At 47.9% G+C, this 19,211-nt stretch overlaps 1 protein-coding gene across 1 annotated transcript in view; it reads left to right on the top strand.

Annotated features, from left to right (window-relative positions):
- LOC123764491 (protein argonaute-2) overlaps positions 1–19,211 on the top strand; it is a 65,617-nt gene that overhangs the window by 25,475 nt on the left and 20,931 nt on the right. The window contains exons 10-12 of the mRNA XM_045752368.2: positions 4,700–4,890; positions 11,005–11,171; positions 16,243–16,427. Of these exons, the coding sequence (XP_045608324.2) occupies positions 4,700–4,890; positions 11,005–11,171; positions 16,243–16,427 (543 nt within the window). The remainder of the gene's footprint in view (positions 1–4,699; positions 4,891–11,004; positions 11,172–16,242; positions 16,428–19,211) is intronic.

Here is a 19,211-nt window from a genome sequence, read left to right as displayed (position 1 = left end):
CTGTTGGGACCGTTTTCCCAGGGCGTTCTGCTGGGGTCTGTGCTTTGCCTTTTAGTGGTGTTCTCCGCCGGCAAATGTGGTGGTTTGGGCTCCCCCTGGTTCGATTCTGGGTTCCTTTGGGTTCCTTGGTTTCGTTCTGGAGGTTTCTTCCTCTTGGGCCCCCTTTTGTGGGTTCAGGGGACTTTGTTTCCTCGTGTGACCCGGTTCTGCCTTTTGGGGTTCCGGGGTCTTCCTGGCTTGCAGACTGAGCTTTTTGGGTCTTGGCACATGTTGTGGTTGTGCTGGGACTTTGTGGTTTTGCTGTCGAGGTGGGCCTTTAGATGCAGTTTTGTGCCTTCTTTGCCTGGCCGGCGTAGTGCTCTTTGCCACTAGTCGGCGGCTTGTGCTTTTACAATATATGTCCTCACCTAGTTGTGCTTGTGGGGGTTGAGCTCTGGCTCCTTGGTCCTGCCTCTCAACCGTCCGTCAACAGGTGTATCGGTTCCTGTGCCTCTTGGGCTCTGTCATGTCTACATGTGACATTGTATGGGGGTCAGCCTCGTTACTTGTGTGAGGAGTCGCCACATTACTTCTTCGTGCTTTCCCGTTCCCATTCTGACACCAAAAAAAAAAAAAAAAAAAAAAAAAAAAAAAAAAAAAAAAAAAAAAACTGATTCTATCTGTGGCTCTTTTGGGTACTCAGTTTCCACCTGTGTCCCCTAGTGCGTGTGCCCCTTGTGTTACATAGCCTGTCCTTCTCAAACCTGTCGATTCCCTTGGGTATCTTGTATGTGGTGATCAGGTCTCCCCTCACTTCCTCTTCCAGCGAAGTGTGGTTTCATTCCCGTAGTCTCTCCTCATGACTTCGGTAGTGTACTTTTTCTTTCTGAAGGGGTTCTGTTCCCTTCTCTGTTGACTGGGCGCTGGGGGAGCAGCTTGCTCTGTTGCCTCTCGCTTGGTCCCGCTGTTGGTGGGCGCTTTGGGTTGTCTTCCGGCCTCTGCTGGCGTCGGAGGACGGCTTCTCCCCCTTGGGGGGGGTTCAGCGCTGGCGGGGTGGGCTTCTTCCCTGCGCTTCGTCTTTTCCTCTTCGTGGGTGCGTGGGGCGTGGTCGATCCGCCCCATCCTTCTGGGCTTCCCGTCTGCTCTTTGCAGTCATGGGCTTTTCCCGTCTGCTCTTTGCAGTCCTGAGCTTTTCCAGTCTGCAGTTCTTCTGGACTACTTCCGTCTGCGCCCTGGATCCTCTGCCCTGCTCGGAGGACTGTTGTCTCCTGTTCGGATTCTGTTAGGGCCGGGTGCATGGATGGTGGACCTGGACCTCCAGGTCACTTCTTGGCACGTTCCTCTCCAGTTTTTCTGGGGCTAGCACGGTTGGTAATTACCTATGTGTACTTACCTAAGTGTAGTTACAGGATGAGAGCTACTCTCGTGGTGTCCTTTCTTCCCAGCACTTTGTCATATAATGCTTTGATTATAATTGTCATATTGTCATATAATGATTGTCATATGTCATAATGTCTTAATATGATTGTCATACAATGCTTTGGTGGTGGGGCTTCAGGTTTGCTGTTTTTATTGCATTCCCTATTTTGTGAAGGGCACTTTGTATACTCTTTGCATCTTTACCGGATCTTAGTGCCCTGTCTGCGTCTGAGATTCGGTGTCTGGCCTACCTCGACGACTGGCTGGAGTGGGCTCCCAGTCAGTCCGCTTGTCTGCTCGCCAGGGGTTGGTTCTTTCCAGATCGCTGGGTTTGGTTTCCTGGTGATCTGGAGGTTTTACCTTCTGTTTCCGTCCCGGGTTCGGACCTGGGCCTTGTTTCAGGCTCTTGGGCCCCTCATTGTCTTCCCTCCAGAAGTGTTACTGTGGCTGTGGTCCCGCCTTTGGCTGTTCAGGCTCACAGCCCGGTTCAGGTGTTCCTGGCTGTCTGGTTTGCGCTTCGGAGGGTTTGGGTCACTAGGTACTCTACCATTCAGCTCTGTTTGGACTGTTCTCTGGTGGTTCTTGCCGGAACCACAGGGGGTTTGGTTAACCGTGTGGTTCGTGTCCGGGGTGTGTCCTGCGTCCTGGTGGACAGCTGTCTCGGTTCATTCCTCTTCGTGGGTTGGCCAGTCGTCGCCGATTCGTTTTGTTGGCTCTGTTGGGCTTATCGACTCCTGGCCATGGACGTCTTCGGGTCGGCGTGGTCTAGGCGTCGCCCGTTTTGTGGCGCCCTTCCCACCTGCGAGGACTTCCCGGTGGAGGCTTTCGGCAGGCCTGGTCGAGGTGGGGGGTACCTGTACCTCTTCTCCCGGTCCAGCTGTTGCTTCGGGTTCTGGCTCGGTTGCAGCCCATTCCCACGAGAACAGTCCTTATGGTTCCACGGTGGCCGGCCCGGCCTTCTTTTCAGACGCTGCTTGATAGGTGTCCGTACCCGGGGCGTTTTTCCTGAGGCTTCGCCTCTTTCAGCAGGCCGAATCGGTCCTGTCCGTGACTGGTTCGGCCCTCTCTTTGGCTCTTCGCGTCTGGTATTTTGACGCAGGTATCGCCATCTCTATGGTGTTCAGGTGGCTTTGTTGACGGTGTCCCACCTGCGAGCTTCGTCTTGGAGACTGTATGACGTTTATTACGTTTTCTCGCGTTTTGTTTCCCCTCCGGCCTGCTCATGAGTCGCCTGAGCCATCCTGGTCCTTGTTCAGGGTGCCTTCTCTTCCCCTCAGTTTGTGGTAGCCCCTTCGGTTTCAGTTTCCTCCTCTTTGGTACTGGTGGTAGCTTTATTGGTGTGCAGCCTTTCTCTGTCCTGGCGACGGTCGAGACGGCTGCTTTCCGGAGGGGTTCTTGGGGTATTGGTACTTGTTTGGTTTGGCCGGGGGGTGCGTCCTGTGTTGTCCAGTTGTGCTTTTTGCTGTTGCCAGCGTACCGTGCCTGGGGATGCGCTGTGGTTGATCCGGTTCCTTCGTTCCCTGTTTTCAGGGATCGGGTCTCCCAGGTCGTCCGCAGTGTTTTCCTTCTTCCTGCGGTCTGTCTTTGCGCCCGTGCTGTTCAGACGTTTGCAGCAATTGCTGCTGTGTTGGTGACGTCTCGGGCTCATTTCGGGCGCAGGGAATTGTGGGTCGCACAGGTTTTTGGCCGCCCATCCATGTGTGCGTCTGTTCTTGGGCGTTCTTGTTGCCTTGGGTCACAGGTTTGCGACCGGTTGTCTTGGCTTTGCGTTGCAGAGTTTGTGGCGGCCGCCTCCCGGGTTAGCCCTTTCTTTTCCTTCTCTTTGGGTATGAAGCTCCAGGGAGCCGTAGGGGCTCCCCACAGAAAACCAGCGTTGAATGTAATGAAACGCCATTTTCTGGGTGAGCCCCGGAGGCTCCCTGGAAACCCTCCCTCCCACCGGTCGGCGGTTTTTTCGCGTTGGTTGAAGCTTAGCTTCCGAACTGGAGCTTGGCAGCCGGCGCGGTAGGTCCGGGGCTCCCCCCTCCCCCTCCCGGGGTGGGGAGGGCTGCGCGGACGATCGGCGCGGCAGTAAAGTGTGATGTTTGCTTGTTTGCTTGTTTCCTTGGGATTGTAGGGAGTTTTCTACCTCTCTGTTCGGTTTTTGTTGTAGTTTCTTACCATGTGGGGTTTGTTTTGTTACGCCTACCTTTCTGGGTGCCTAACCCCGGTCGATGGCAGATACGGAAAACCCCCAACCATATGGGGTTTTCCAGGGCCATTGCTCCCTGAAACCTCTCTGAAGGGGCCAGGTTCTGGCGCTGGTCCCTGGTAGGTCTGAACTCCTTAGCTAATGTCCCGGTCTAACATAACATACATTAGCCCGATAAGCTCCAGGGAGCCTCCGGGGCTCACCCAGAAAATGGCGTTTCATTACATTCAACGCTGGTTTTTTGCTATATTTAGAATGTGTCCCTGGAAATTCAGCTTGTGGTCAATGAGAATGCTTAGGAATTTGCCATCTACTTTGTTACAAATTTGGGTATTGTTTATCCTGAGATTTATTTGATTTGAGGATTTATTACCAAACAAAATATAGAAAGTTTTGTCAATATTGAGGGTGAGTTTGTTGGCAGTTAGCCAGAGATGGACTTTATTATATAAGCTAAGGAAGGTGTTGAAAAAAATATGAAGTTCTCATTTGGAAACAGTTATAGAAGGTTGGAACAAGTTATGAGAGAAAAAAGTGAATGCCAAAACCATTGTTAATTTCAAAACATCATATTACAAAGGCTATTGGGAAGACAGGATAACATGTGGATAGCTATCACCATGCAACTACACTTTCTTAATTACTTGTACGTACGCACGCTCGCGCTCTCTCTTTCTCTCTTTCTCTCTCCTCATTCTCTTTCTCTCTCTTTCTCTTTCTCTCTTTCTGTTTCTCTCTCTCTCTCTCTCTCTCTCTCTCTCTCTCTCTCTCTCTCTCTCTCTCTCTCTCTCTCTCTCTCTTTCTCTTTCTCTTTCTCTTTCTCTTTCTTTTTCTTTCTTTTTCTCCCTTCACCCAATTTCAAACTTGGTAAAGTGTGCATGTACTTTAAAAACTTAGCCATAAGGGAGAATTTACCCAAGAATTTCCTCGTGTGCTATTCCATCTATATAGCACACTTTATATATATAACATGCCTTTTTCCAGGAATGTAACTGTCACATTTGCTCGCTTCTTCTGTACATTAATGTATTATTCATTTTTAACAACTGGAAATCCCTCCCTTGATTGTCATAATGTAGGAACCATATCTAATTTTCATTTCTTTTACAGTTTATTTCTTAATAGTCTTGTGAAAATGGGACGTGAGCGAGGAATGACTATCTTTGAGCCAGTAGAACAGAAAATGGAGTGCCAAGACATTAATAAAATTGATACAGAGAAAGATTTTTTATACCTCAAGAAAAAACATCCCAAGATACAGATGATATTGGTTGTAATACCAAATTCCAAAGAACTTTACAGTAAGTGTATTTGATCGAAAAGTTGTATAGATTGTAATGGATTAGGGTAGAGGCTGGGAGGGTGAGAGGTGTAATAAGGTATCATTCAGATGCAGTATAGTTACTGTTGGGATTCACTTCAAAACTGATATCTTTTTCTTGGTCTCACCTTGGTGACACCCTTGTCCTTGTCCTTAAAAACTTGGTCTTACCCGTGACACCTCGAAACCTTCATGAATAGTAAACTAATTGGATATATTTTGTCTTAACTTTCAGATCTCAAAAGGCAAAGAAAAAGAGCCCTCAGAAAATATCTTGGCATTAATAATGTACTTAATGGCCTACATATAACTCCAATTATTAGGGTATAATTGTCTTTTTCTGGGGGGAGCCCTATTGGCTCCTCAGAGCTATCCACGCTGAATAGATATGTATAACTTTCTGGCATCAGTCAGTGCATGGAGTTCTTGCCTACCGGGGACCACGAGCCAGAACCTGGCCTCCGCTAGAGAGGCACGAGGAGCAATGGCCGATAGAGACCCCTCTTATTGTTGGGAGCATTCTATGTCTGCCATCGACCGGGATAGGCACCCAGAAAGGTAGGTGCCCCAAAACAAACCCCTATTCTGGTAAACTATTGCGACTGAAGACTGCTCAAGTGGACAGAACTCCCCAAACGAAAACTAGCAAACGAGCATGACATCATCACGTTACCGCGTCACTGTCTGTGCAACCTCCCTCCTCCCCAGGAGGGGGAAGGGGCAGCCCCAGACCCAACCACCGGCAACCCAACCTACAGTTCTTAGGCTGATGGGAGTCTGGTGCAGTTGTGTCTCTGGTTCCAGTGTTTTGTTACAATTCTGAGCCTTGTGGTGTGAGCTGTCCCTTCCGGTGGTGCGTGGGCCAGGAGTGATACTCTACGGTACTCGGGCTGCATGCGCCTAGGGTCTCCTTCCCTAGGTGTCCTGTAAGTAATGTCCTCGGGGCTTGGGGCCACCTTCCACAAGTCACCTCGGGATCTACCTCCGCTGTGCCATTTACTGCTTGGTATTTGGCCACCCTTGGGGTTACCTTGAGGTTACCTTGAGGTGCTTCCGGGGCTTAGCGTCCCTGCGGTCCGGTCGTCGACCAGGCCTCCTGGTTGCCGGACTGATCAACCAGGCTGTTGGACGCGGCTGCTCGCAGCCTGACGTATGAGTCACAGCCTGGTTGATCAGGTATCCTTTGAAGGTGCTTATCCAGTTCTCTCTTGAACACTGTGAGGGGTCGGCCAGTTATGCCCCTTATGTGTAGTGGAAGCGTGTTGAACAGTCTCGGACCTCTGATGTTGATAGAGTTCTCTCTCAGAGTACCAGTTGCACCTCTGTTTTTCAACGGGGGTATTCTGCACATCCTGCCATGTCTTCTGGTCTCATGTGATGTTATTTCTGTGTGCAGGTTTGGGACCAGCCCCTCTAATATTTTCCACGTGTAAATTATTATGTACCTCTCCCGCCTGCGCTCCGGGTCAGCTGGGTTTTTTCTTGCTTTGTTTGTCTCTGGGTAGGGGTAGTTTTCATCACTGGCAGGGGAAGGGTACTGCACAGCTAGTTTTCACCAATAACAGCGGCCGGCTCTGTTCCGCCTGGGTACGTTGTCCTCTTGCGGGGGTTTTCTTTTGTTTTTGTTTTCCGCCTGGTGGGGGGGGGGGGTCTGCCCTTGTGTCCCCCCTTCTCTGTTATTGGGGGTTATTGTATCTGATCATCTACCTTGTTTTTGGTGGTCCACCCCGCCTTGGCCCCCGTGAGTGTACACGTCCCGGGGGTTCAGCAATAGAAGTTTGTTGGTAGATTGCGAGGGCCTTCCCAGAAATGTCGTGCCAGGGCTCGGGGTTCTTTTCATTGGGGTAGGCCTTTGGGGCCAAATTCAGGGCTGGCGCAGCCTTCGGTTCCGGTTGTTGCTGGTCGGCGCGGGGATTGCCCTGTTTACCGCTTGGGTTCTCGCAAGGCGCATCGGCCTTTTCGCAGTTCGTCCCATTGATGTGGCGATGGGGGGGGGCAGCTCTCCCGGTTTGCTCGTGCCTGGCCCCACAATTCGTGGGCTTTACGGGTCATTTTGTGCAGCCTGTGGTAGCATTGGGTGGCTCCTCTTCCCTTGGGGGCGGGGGTTCGGGGCTGACGGGGCTGGCTTTTTCCCCTGTGCTCTGTTTGGTCATCTTGGAGTGGGTTCGCTTGGGCATTTTAATGGGCGCTTGGGCTTGGGCGAAATTTACGACGTCCCTAAGGTGGGTTTCCCGCCTGTTTCCGGTCCTGAAACGGGACTGCACAGCCCTCCGGTTCATTCTTGACTTGTCCCGTCTTGATCCATGGTTTTCTTGCCCCTCCTTCAGGATGACTACTCTGTCTCAGGTCCATCTTCTCTTGGAACCGGGTGCTTGGATGGTGTCCCTGGACCTCAAGGACGCGTATTGGCACGTCTCGGTTCATCTGGGGTTCAGGGACTGGCTCAGTTTTGTTGTGGAGCGTCAAGGTTACCCCTTTCGTTGTCTTCCTTTCGGGTTGAATCTGGCACCTCGTGTTTTCACACACCTTACTCGGGTCGTGGTGGCCCGCCTGCATCTGTTAGGTGTTCGGGTTCTGGCCTGTCTCGACGACTGGCTGGTTTGGACTCCCAGCCAGTCTGTGTGTCTGCTCGCCAGGGATTTGTTTTTTTCCCAGCTCGCCGGGTTCTGGTTCTTGGTGAACTGGAGGAAGTCCCATCTAGTTCCCTCCCCAGGTTCGGTCTTGGCTGGGTCTGCTTTGGGACATTCACACCGCTTCCTTGTCTCTGCCTCCGGCAGCTCTGTTTTGCCTGCGATCCCGCCTTCACCCGTTTCTGAGGGGTTCCCTGGTCACGCGGCGGTTGCTCAAGAGTTTGTGTGGGAGCCTGAACTTTGCCATGATGGTCTACCCGCCAGGTCGGGTGTGGCTTCGTCGGCTGTTCTGGTTCCTTCGGGGACGGCCCTTCCGCCTCTCCCACGATCGTTGGGTTCGGCCTCTGGGGGCTTTGCGTCAGTTGCTGCATCGCCGGCTTCCTCTTTGGGTTTTTCGGGGTTCAGTACCTTGGTGCCTACCCGAGCCCTCGCTCGATGTGTACACGGACGCGTCGTCTCTTGGCTAGGGTTTTGTGACCAGTGCTCACCAGGCCGGCCAGGGGCGGTGGGGTCCGTCCTTCCATCGGGCTCACAGCACGGTCCGGCAGTTTGAGGTGGTGTGGATGTCGCTCCGGAGGGTTCGAGTCGCTTGTGGATCGAAGATCCGGCTCCATTCGGACTGCTCCCCGGTGGTTCATTGTCTGAACCGAGGGGGTTCGATGTGGTCCTTGGCTCTTTGGGGTTGGTCGCTTCGGGTGACTCGTCTGCTGAGTTCTTGGAGTTTAGCTCTCCTAGCATTTCATGTCTGGGGGTTGTCCAACATCCTGGTGAACAGCCTGACTCATTTCCTTCCCCTTTCCACGGAATGGACGGGCGACGCAAACTACTTCAGTTAACTGTGCCAGATGTTCGGGATTCTGGACGTGGATCTCTTCGCGTCGGCATGGTTGAGGCGTCTCCCAGTATACGTGGCACCCTTCCCCGACTGCGAAGCTGTCGGGGTCGCTGCCTTCTGGCAGGACTGGGCGAGGTGGGGTTACCTCTACCTCTTTTCCCAGGTTCAGCTGTTGCTCCAGGTTCTGGCTCGCTTGGAACTTGAGACAACCCAACCCACCAGGGTTGGGTTGTCCTTCTGGTTCTTTGGTGGCTGGCCAAGCCTTGGTTTCAGGCACTGCTTGCTCGGTGTCCGAAGCCGAGGGTCTTCCCGCGGCTCTGCCTCTTTCAGCAGATCGATCCAGCACGATACGAGGCTGGTTCAGTCTTCTCGAATCTTCACGTCTGGTGTTTTTGACTCTGGTTTATCGTCACTTGTATGGTGCGCAGGTGGCTTCGTTGTTGGTCTCCCACCTGCGTGCTTCGTCTCAGCGGCAGTATGAAGTTTCCTGGTGGTCCTTCTGGTTTTTCTTATCACTGCGTAGGTATTCTTCGGTCTCTGATAGGGTTGTTCTGTCCTTTCTCTCTTGGTTGTTTCAGGACTGTCATCTTATGTCTAATTCTGTCGCCTGGTATCGTGCGGCGTTGGTGGAGCCGCTTCAGCTTGCTTTTGGTGTTGATGTTACTTCTGCCCCGTTTCGCAAGCTGTCTTGTGCATTGTTTCACCTAAGGCCTGCTCATGCGCCGCCTGAGCCATCCTGGTCCTTGGACCGCGTGCTCTCGTTTCTCTCTTCTCCTCGGTTTGTTGTGGCCCTTCCGTTCGGGATTGTTTTTCTAAGGTGCTTTTCCTTTTGGCACTGGCCTCTCGGGGTCGGGTTGGGGAGCTTCATGCTCTCCTCCGGAGCATGGGTTTCTGCGCCTTCGGTCTAGGTGGTCGTTTTGTTCGCTTGCAGCTGTCTCAATCTTTTCCGGCGAAGAATGAGACTGCTGCCTTCCGGAGGGGGCCTTTGGTTGTTTGATGCTTGGTTGGTCAGGCTGGGGGTGCATCATGTGTTGTGTCCGGTTGCAGCTCTCCGCCGTTATTTACGCGCCACAGCTTCAGTTGCCAGGGATGCGCTCTAGGTTGACCAGGTTTCCCTTCTTCCCTGTTCCTGGGCTCGGGTCTCTTAGGTTGTCTGCAAGGTTATTAAATCTGGCCAGCCTGCGGTCTATCCCCGGGCCCACGACGTTCGTAAGTTTGCTGGCTTGGCTGCTGCCTTTGGCAACATGTCTTTGGTGGACATTCGGGCCAGGGGTTTTTGGAGGTAGAACAAGGTCCTGGCCACTCGCTACCTGTTGAATGTTCCTGAGCCTAGGCGGGCCTGCATTGCATTGGGTCAGCGGTTGCAGCCAGTTGTCTCGACTTCGTATTGAGGAGTGAAGACGGACTGCCTCCCGGGTAAGTCCCTGTTTTTTCCCTTATCTTTGGGTAGTTAGCTCCGGGGGAGCCAATGGGGCTCCCCCCAGAAAACCAGCATTGATTGTAATGAAACACCATTTTCTGGGGGAGTCTCGGAGGCTCCCCAGTTTCCCTTCCTCCTGTTGGCGTTGTTTTTCATGTATTTTACATCCAGGCAAGAACTGTAGGTTGGGTCACCAGCGGTTGGGTCTGGGGCTGCCCCTTCCCCCTCCTGGGGAGGGGGGGTTGCGCAGACAGCGGTGCGGCAACGTGATGAAATCATGTTCGTTGGCTACTTTTCATTTGGGGAGTTCTATCCACTTGTTCGGTCTTCAGTCGCAATAGTTTTACCAGAATAGGGGTTTGTTTTGCGACGCCTACCTTTCTGGGTGCCTGTCCCGGTCGATGACTGACATAGAATGCTCCCAACAATAAGGGGTGTGTCTATAGGGCTATGCTCCTCATGCCTCTCTAGAGGGGAGGCCAGGTTCTGGCTCGTGGTCCCTGGTCGGCAAGAATTTCATGCCTTGACTGATGCCAGAAAGTTATACATATCCATTCAGCCTGGATAGCTCCGGGGAGCCTCCGGGACTTGCCCAGAAAATGGCGTTTCATTACATTCAACGCTGGTTATTTAGTTCAATCTAAATGCCTTTTGTATATGACTGTTTTTACTTTATTTGGCATTAACCCTTAGATTGTGACTATTTGAGACAACATCCTGGTGCACATATATATTTTCCCTATAATGTTATTAAAATGCATTCCCTGACAATGGGAAAATAAAAAATTGACTTACATTGGCTGTAATAGTCAATTTGAGCAATGAGGTGACTTGAACCAATGATCAGTGTCCTCCCAGCTGCGCACCTTACCACTGTACGACTACATGGTAAAAGTCATGCGATGTGGTATTCCACTGAATCCACAGGAAATGAGGAGGCTTCTACTGAAGCCAGTCCAAGTTTTATATATAACCCCCATGCACTCTGATGTAGGTAAAGTAGTTCATCAACTTGCGCTCCAACTTCAGATACAAATAAATCGAACTAACATGCTGTATCAATTAGAAAATAAATTGGCGCCATGGGTTGTGTTCACGTGTCAGCCGAGTTGTGATGGCTATGTGGACCTAAATCATAAATGTCATTGTTAATGGCTTTGTTATTTTAAAATACAGTATGTAATTTAATTTTCATCATTTTCATCTCAGGTAAGGTGAAAAAGGCTGGTGATCAAATTGTAAAGATTGTTACCCAGTGTGTTAAAGAAGGTAACGTTACGAAGAACCAACCGGCCACTGTTGGAAACATCTTGCTCAAGATCAATGCTAAGATGGGAGGAACGAACAACGTACTTGGGGCAACATCTCATCCTTTTGTAAGTTATTTTAATTACAGTACTATTAATGAAAATTATGAACGGTGTTTATTTATGTATACAGGACATCTTCTCTTGTCTGAATTAATGCATGCTTGTATGCCTTTTATTAGGTAATTATAAATTTTGGTCACTACTGTATATAGAAGAAACTGAATTGATTGTACAAAGACGGTGCCAAAGTACAATTAGGTTAATGCAGCCCTACAAGCAAGCTACACATTCCACCCTTCCTCCACCAAAACGAGCATTATTTCATTGCATTACTAATTTCACGAATTTTTGCATTATATGATTGATGCTTGGATTGGTTTACTTGGTACATGTACTGATATAATAAATACAATACCCAACCTTTGCATTGTGTGAGGCAGATAATGTAATGGTGGTTGAGTGGTACATATTCCTCTACACCACTGCCTCTCCTCACATACACCACTGCCTCTCCCCCACGCACACACTGCTGCCTCTCCCCTCCCCCACACACTGCTGCCTTTCCCCACCCCTACACACACCGCTGCCTCTCCCCTCCCCCACACACACTGCTGCCTCTCCCCTCCCCCACACACACCGCTGCCTCTCCCCTCCCCCACACACACACTGCTGCCTCTCCCCTCCCCCACACACACACCGCTGCCTCTCCCCTCCCCCACGCACACACCGTTGCCTCTTCCCCCACGCACACACCGCTGCCTCTTCCCCCCATGCACACACCTCTGCCTCTCCCCACCACGCACACAGTACTGCCTCTCCCCCCCCCCCCCACGCACACACCACTGCCTTTTCCCCCACACACACACCGCTGCCTCTCCCCTCCCCCACACACACACCGCTGCCTCTCCCCTCCCCCACGCACACACCGTTGCCTCTTCCCCCACGCACACTAGATAGAAAACTATCACCTGAGGACCACATAAAGAATATTGTGCAAGGAGCCTATGCTATGCTTTCTAACTTCAGAATTGCATTTAAATACATGGATGGCGATATACTAAAGAAATTGTTCATGACTTTTGTTAGGCCAAAGCTAGAATATGCAGCTGTTGTGTGGTGCCCATATCTTAAGAAGCACATCAACAAACTGGAAAAGGTGCAAAGACATGCTACTAAGTGGCTCCCAGAACTGAAGGGCAAGAGCTACGAGGAGAGGTTAGAAGCATTAAATATGCCAAAACTAGAAGACAGAAGAAAAAGAGGTGATATGATCACTACATACAAAATAGTAACAGGAATTGACAAAATCGACAGGGAAGACTTCCTGAGACCTGGAACTTCAAGAACAAGAGGTCATAGATTTAAACTAGCTAAACACAGATGCCGAAGAAATATAAGAAAATTCACCTTCGCAAATAGAGTGGTAGACGGTTGGAACAAGTTAGGTGAGAGGGTGGTGGAGGCCAAGACCGTCAGTGGTTTCAAAGCGTTATATGACAAAGAGTGCTGGGAAGACGGGACACCACGAGCGTAGCTCTCATCCTGTAACTACACTTAGGTGATTACACTTAGGTGATTACACACCGCTGCCTCTTCCCCCCATGCACACACCTCTGCCTCTCCCCACCACGCACACAGTACTGCCTCTCCCCCCCCCCACGCACACACCACTGCCTTTTCCCCCACGCACACACCACTGCCTTTTCCCCCACGCACACACCACTGCCTCTTCCCAAATGAACACACCACTTCCTCTTCCCCCATGCATACACACTGCTGCCTTCATCCCCCACCGCTTCCTCTCCCCCCCCCCCACCGCTTCCTCTCCCCCCCCCCCCACCGCTTCCTCCTCCCCCCCCCCCACCGCTTCCTCCTCCCCCCCCCCACCGCTTCCTCTCCCCCCCCCACCGCTTCCTCTCCCCCCCCCCCACCGCTTCCTCTCCCCCCCCACATCGCTGCCTCTCTCTTTCCCCTCCACTAAGACATGCCACTAAGTGACTCCCAGAACTGAAGGGCAAGAGCTACTAGGAGAGGTTGGAAGCATTAAACATGCCAAAACTAGAAGACAGAAGAAAAAGAGGTGATATGATCACTACATACAAAATAGTAACAGGAATTGATAAAATCGACAGGGAAGATTTCCTGAGACCTGGCACTTCAAGAACAAGAGGTCATAGATTTAAACTAGCTAAACACAGATGCCGAAGAAATATAAGAAAATTCACCTTCGCAAATAGAGTGGTAGACGGTTGGAACAAGTTAAGTGAGAAGGTGGTGGAGGCCAAGACCGTCAGTAGTTTCAAAGTGTTATATGACAAAGAGTGCTGGGAAGACGGGACACCACGAGCATAGCTCTCATCCTGTAACTACACTTAGGTAATTACACACACACACACACACACACACACACACACACACACACACACACACACACACACATAACGCCTCATAATGGTCATGAGAGATATTATTGTACAAGCAGATAAAGATAAATCACGACTGTTGATACTTGGGGACTTCAACTTTAGAGCAATAGACTGGGAGGCCTATGAAGCAAGAACGGAGGACTTTTGGACATGCAGATTTGTGAACCTCATTCTGGAGACATTCTTGAATCAACACATAAAGCAAGCCACAAGAATGAGGGAAGGAGATGTACCGTCAGTACTGGATCTAGTATTCACCAGGAAAGAAGAAGAGGTTTTTGACATCCAGTACCTTCCTCCCTTGGGAAAGAGTGATCACGTCTTGTTAGACATTAAATATGCTTTAAGATATCATCTAGAAGAAAATGGGGACATTGAAACAGTTGATAAACTCGATTTAAGGAGAGGCAACTATGGGGAACTTCGAAATTTTTTTAATGAGTGTAATTGGACAGAATTGTTGCTAGGCAGGGAAGTAAATGAAATGTATGCCAAATTTTTAAAACTATACGAGGAAGGCACACAAACATTCATACTAAAACAGAGATGCAGGGCCAGAAAACAGGATTGGTTCGACAGAAATTGTGAGTGGGCAAGAGACCAAAAGACACAAAAATGGAATCAGTATAGGAAGAGGCCAAACCCCCAAACATACCAGCGATACAAAGATGCGAGAAACAACTATACAGCAGTAAGGAGAGAAGCAGAAAGAAATTTTGAAAAAGGGATAGCAGATAAATGTAAAACAGAACCGGGCCTATTCTACAAATTCATAAACAACAAATTGCAGGTAAAGGATAATATCCAGAGGTTGAAAATGGGAAACAGATTCACGGAAAATGAAAAGGAAATGTGTGAAACATTAAATGAAAAGTTCCAAAGTGTGTTTGTACAAAATGAAATCTTCAGAGAACCAGACACAATAAGAATTCCAGAGAACGACATAGAGCAGATAGAGGTGTCTAGAGATGAAGTGGAAAATATGCTAAAGGAGCTCGGGACGAACAAAGCAGCTGGCCCAGATGGCGTTTCACCATGGGTTCTGAGAGAATGTGCATCTGAGCTCAGCATTCCACTTCACCTGGTCTTTCAGGCATCCCTGTGTACAGGAATCGTAGCAGACGTGTGGAAACAGGCTAACATAGTTCCAATCTACAAAAGTGGCAGCAGGGAAGACCCCCTCAATTATAGACCTGTATCATTGACAAGTGTAATAGTGAAAGTATTAGAAAAGCTAATCAAAACTAAATGGGTAGAACACCTGGAGAGAAATGATATAATATCAGACAGACAGTATGGTTTTCGATCTGGAAGATCCTGTGTATCGAATTTACTCAGTTTCTATGATCGAGCCACAGAGATATTACAGGAAAGAGATGGTTGGGTTGACTGCATCTATCTGGACCTAAAAAAGGCTTTCGACAGAGTTCCACACAAGAGGTTGTTCTGGAAACTGGAAAATATTGGAGAGGTGACAGGTAAGCTTCTATCATGGATGAAAAATTTTCTGACTGATAGAAAAATGAGGGCAGTAATCAGAGGCAATGTATCGGAATGGAGAAATGTCACAAGTGGAGTACCACAGGGTTCAGTTCTTGCACCAGTGATGTTTATTGTGTACATAAATGATCTACTAGTTGGTATACAGAATTACATACAGAATGTGGAATAGGAGAACATAGACCCCATACAACCTATATATTATGTGAGAAATCTTTAAAGAATTCTGATAAAGAAAGAGATCTAGGGGTGGTTCTAGATAGAAAACTATCACCTGAGGACCACATAAAGAATATTGTGCAAGGAGCCTATGCGATGCTTTCTAACTTCAGAATTGCATTTAAATACATGGATGGCGATATACTAAAGAAATTGTTCATGACTTTTGTTAGGCCAAAGCTAGAATATGCAGCTGTTGTGTGGTGCCCATATCTTAAGAAGCACATCAACAAACTGGAAAAGTTGCAAAGACATGCTACTAAGTGGCTCCCAGAACTGAAGGGCAAGAGCTACGAGGAGAGGTTAGAAGCACTAAATATGCCAAAACTAGAAGACAGAAGAAAAAGAGGTGATATGATCACTACGTACAAAATAGTAACAGGAATTGATAAAATCGACAGGGAAGACTTCCTGAGACCTGGAACTTCAAGAACAAGAGGTCATAGATTTAAAATAGCTAAACACAGATGCCGAAGAAATATAAGAAAATTCACCTTCGCAAATAGAGTGGTAGACGGTTGGAACAAGTTAAGTGAGAAGGTGGTGGAGGCCAAGACCGTCAGTAGTACAAAGAGTGCTGGGAAGACGGGACACCACGAGCATAGCTCTCATCCTGTAACTACACTTAGGTAATTACACACACACACACACACACACACACACACACACACACACACACACACACACACACACACACACACACACACACCCCCCCCCCCCCCCCCCCGCTATTTTTTGTCATCTGTTTTCTGGGGCTTTCTTGGTGAGGGTGATCATAACAATGCCCTGTTCACTGTGCCTCTTCGAGTGGGCCAGGTTCTAGCTCTGGTCTTCAATAGGTCAATAAGAATCCTAAGAGTGATGGAACTAAGTACTGGGAAACTATATTGGCAACATAACTTCAGAGAGCCAGCAGGGATTGCCCAGAAAAGGACATTTCATTTCATTCAACGCCAGTTTTTGTTTATTAGTAACCTATTTTTCCCCCCCAGGTCTTTAAAACTCCAGTAATGATCATGGGTGCAGATGTCAACCATCCACAAGCATCTGATAAAGTAACTCCTTCATTAGCAGCAGTTGTGGCCTCCATAGATAAATTTGCTTCTAAGTACGCTGTAGAAGTACGGCACCAAAAACATCGTAAAGAGATGATATTGGACCTCAAAGAAATGACAAAGTAAGTGTTTAAAAGTGGTTTTTTTTGTTGAGATTTTTCTTAAATTTTTGTTAAATTAAATTAAATTAAATTAAAATAGAACACATGAAAAATAGTTATCACAAAATCATAAAATACTTTTTCACTGTATGGTGCTTTATCATTTTTACTCAACAAAGGAGTATGTCTTGCTTAACCCTTTAACTGTGCCGCCTCCAAATATGACACCCCCCAGTGTGCAGGAAATAAATTTTCTTGAAAAAATTCTTTTGTTTTTATAAAATGTGTCAAAAACCCTTCCCTCAGTATGGGTATGTCAAAAAAAATTTGAAATTGTACTTACTTTGGCTGCTATGGGGTCTGCAAGTTGGTGCGTGATGCCATCATTTCCCGTTCGCCCGTGACGTACGCTCCCAGGCCCAGTAGGGCCCCCAAGGGGGGGGGGGGGGGTGCGAGTTGCCGCGAATATTTTTGTTCATTTTTTGTGCACAGTTCCAAATACATCTTATTTGTTTTTATGTGCTAATCCTATGTATAATGAATACATACACTATATTATGGCAGTAAAACATCTGTACTGTCCGAGGACACTGTGTTACGTGCATGACACTTGTGTACATATATGTTGCATATATTTACCATGTATCATGCTAATTTATGTATATATACAATCTATTTACAGACTGTACACTGTCACACACGATATATATTCACCATCAACACATTTAGAACATCGCGAGTGTGAGCAGCCACACCCAGACAGGCCCTCCCTCATTCCAACATCTGTACATATATATTTTGACATTTTTAGCTGTGTTCACAAGCTGAACAGTAGTGCTGTTAGCTCATGGTGCTTGCACCAGCCTTGGTTGCTCACTCTGTACTGAGGATCTCACACCCGGGAATGTTACACACGATTGTTTCAAAGATGGCATCTGTAATGACCTCGTGCTCCTTAGTATCACTGGAATCCATAGCCTGGCCAAAAATCAATACTTGTCTAGGGTTAAGTAAAAGGCTAACAAAATTACTCCAGTTTACTGGGGTATATAAACAGGTCACCGTAAAACAATAAGAAACTAAAGTTCTCTACAACTGATACTCTATCACAATAATCCAGCCTTCTCAAAGCTCTTTGAAATCATCAACAGGCATTAAACTGCACACCCTCGGGACTAGCTGTCACCAGGCTTTATCCTGAAGCAGTGGTAAACTAACCCCTAGCATGCTTACATCACCCAAGTACAGGATGGTGGTGTCACACATTAATAATTAGTGGGTGAGGAATCAATATCATATCAAAGCATAATAGCAATCAGTTAAGGTCGTCAGGTACCAACCTCAAATAGTATATATGAAATCACCTACCACCTGGCATAAATGATGTACATCGGTAGTTTGATTCCATACAGGTACAAGAGCATAATTATATACAGTGTATACTAGTAGTCAATAAACACACAAAATGCCAATAAAATCAAGAGCCGGACCTGATTTGTCCGCCCGTCTGAGAAATTAAGGAGATAGTGACGCGCCAAGGGCCGGCAGGCCGAGAGAGACATTTTCCAACTTGGCAAGTCAACCGATGCTCCTCCTCCAAATATCACAAGCTTAAATCCAGACATTTACCAGTCAATAACTTCTAAATCATACAATACCTAATTGCGTATCTTAATGTACAACCTTCCAGGAGAATCATATCAATGTACAAGAAAATATATCATGATATATAAAAAAATCAAAGAATTCATGTCTACAGGACATAGTAATACTGGTTGGAGACAGTACACCGGGGGGGGGGGGGTTAAAGGAGAATTTCAAGATGTTACCGGTCAGCCGTTAATACATAAATATACATGAATAAAAGTAAAGCATCATATATCAACATAACTGCCAAAACTTTGCCTTTGTGGTATACATTTTACAATACCAGAATATCGGTTACTAAGTACAATATGTCAAGAGGTTAATGCACAGAACATCAATGAAAATTATATACAGTGGTACCTCGGAATGCGAGTGTCCCTGTATGCGAGTTTTTCGGAAGACGAGCAGGATTTACTCCAAAAATATGTCTCGGAAGGCGAGGGTTACCTCGGGACGCGAGTTTGTTGATACGTGTACAGGCCGACTGGCACGTGGTGGCATGGCGATCGCGCCTCAGTTTACCAGTGTCTCGTGTCCAGTGACTATCCCACCTGAATTCTTCACAAGGATTTACAGTTTTTTATCGTTTTTTTTGCCATTTGAGCATAAAAGTTGTCATTATATATCTTGCCATGGGTCTCAAGAAAGCCATTGGTAAGGTTCAACCTAAGAAAATAGCTGTGAGTAGAGGCAGTAGAGGATGTCCCTTCTTGATTAAGAAAATGTGTGAAGTATGGGAAGAACTGCAAAGTTTTGTTGAAAAAACTCACCCAGATAAAGCTGTAGCAGGCCGTTGCATTGACCTTTTAAATGATAATGTGATGTCTTACTACAGACAAGTGTTAAAATGTAGGGAAAAACAAGTGTCATTAGACAAATTCTTAGTAAAACAAGCAAGTCCTAGTGGTATGCAGGCAAAATGTGCCAGAGTGTGCATACCAGTGAAGTCCTCACTGCCTGATGTGATAATGGAAGGGGACTCCCCTTCCAAACAGTAACTCCTCTCTTCCTCCCACCTCCTCACCATCTTCCATACGCCTACAGCATTCAACAGCAAGGTAAGTAATAACTTGAACATAGTTTTGTAGGTTTATTTAGATAAATTAGGTATAAAAATTTAGTTTGATGTGGGGTTTTTGGGGTAGTAAGGAACGGATT

The sequence above is a fragment of the Procambarus clarkii genome, chromosome 79 (genome assembly GCF_040958095.1).
Source record: "Procambarus clarkii isolate CNS0578487 chromosome 79, FALCON_Pclarkii_2.0, whole genome shotgun sequence".
Taxonomy (NCBI): Eukaryota; Metazoa; Arthropoda; class Malacostraca; order Decapoda; family Cambaridae; genus Procambarus; species Procambarus clarkii.
This window is presented reverse-complemented; position numbering and strand designations above follow the sequence as displayed.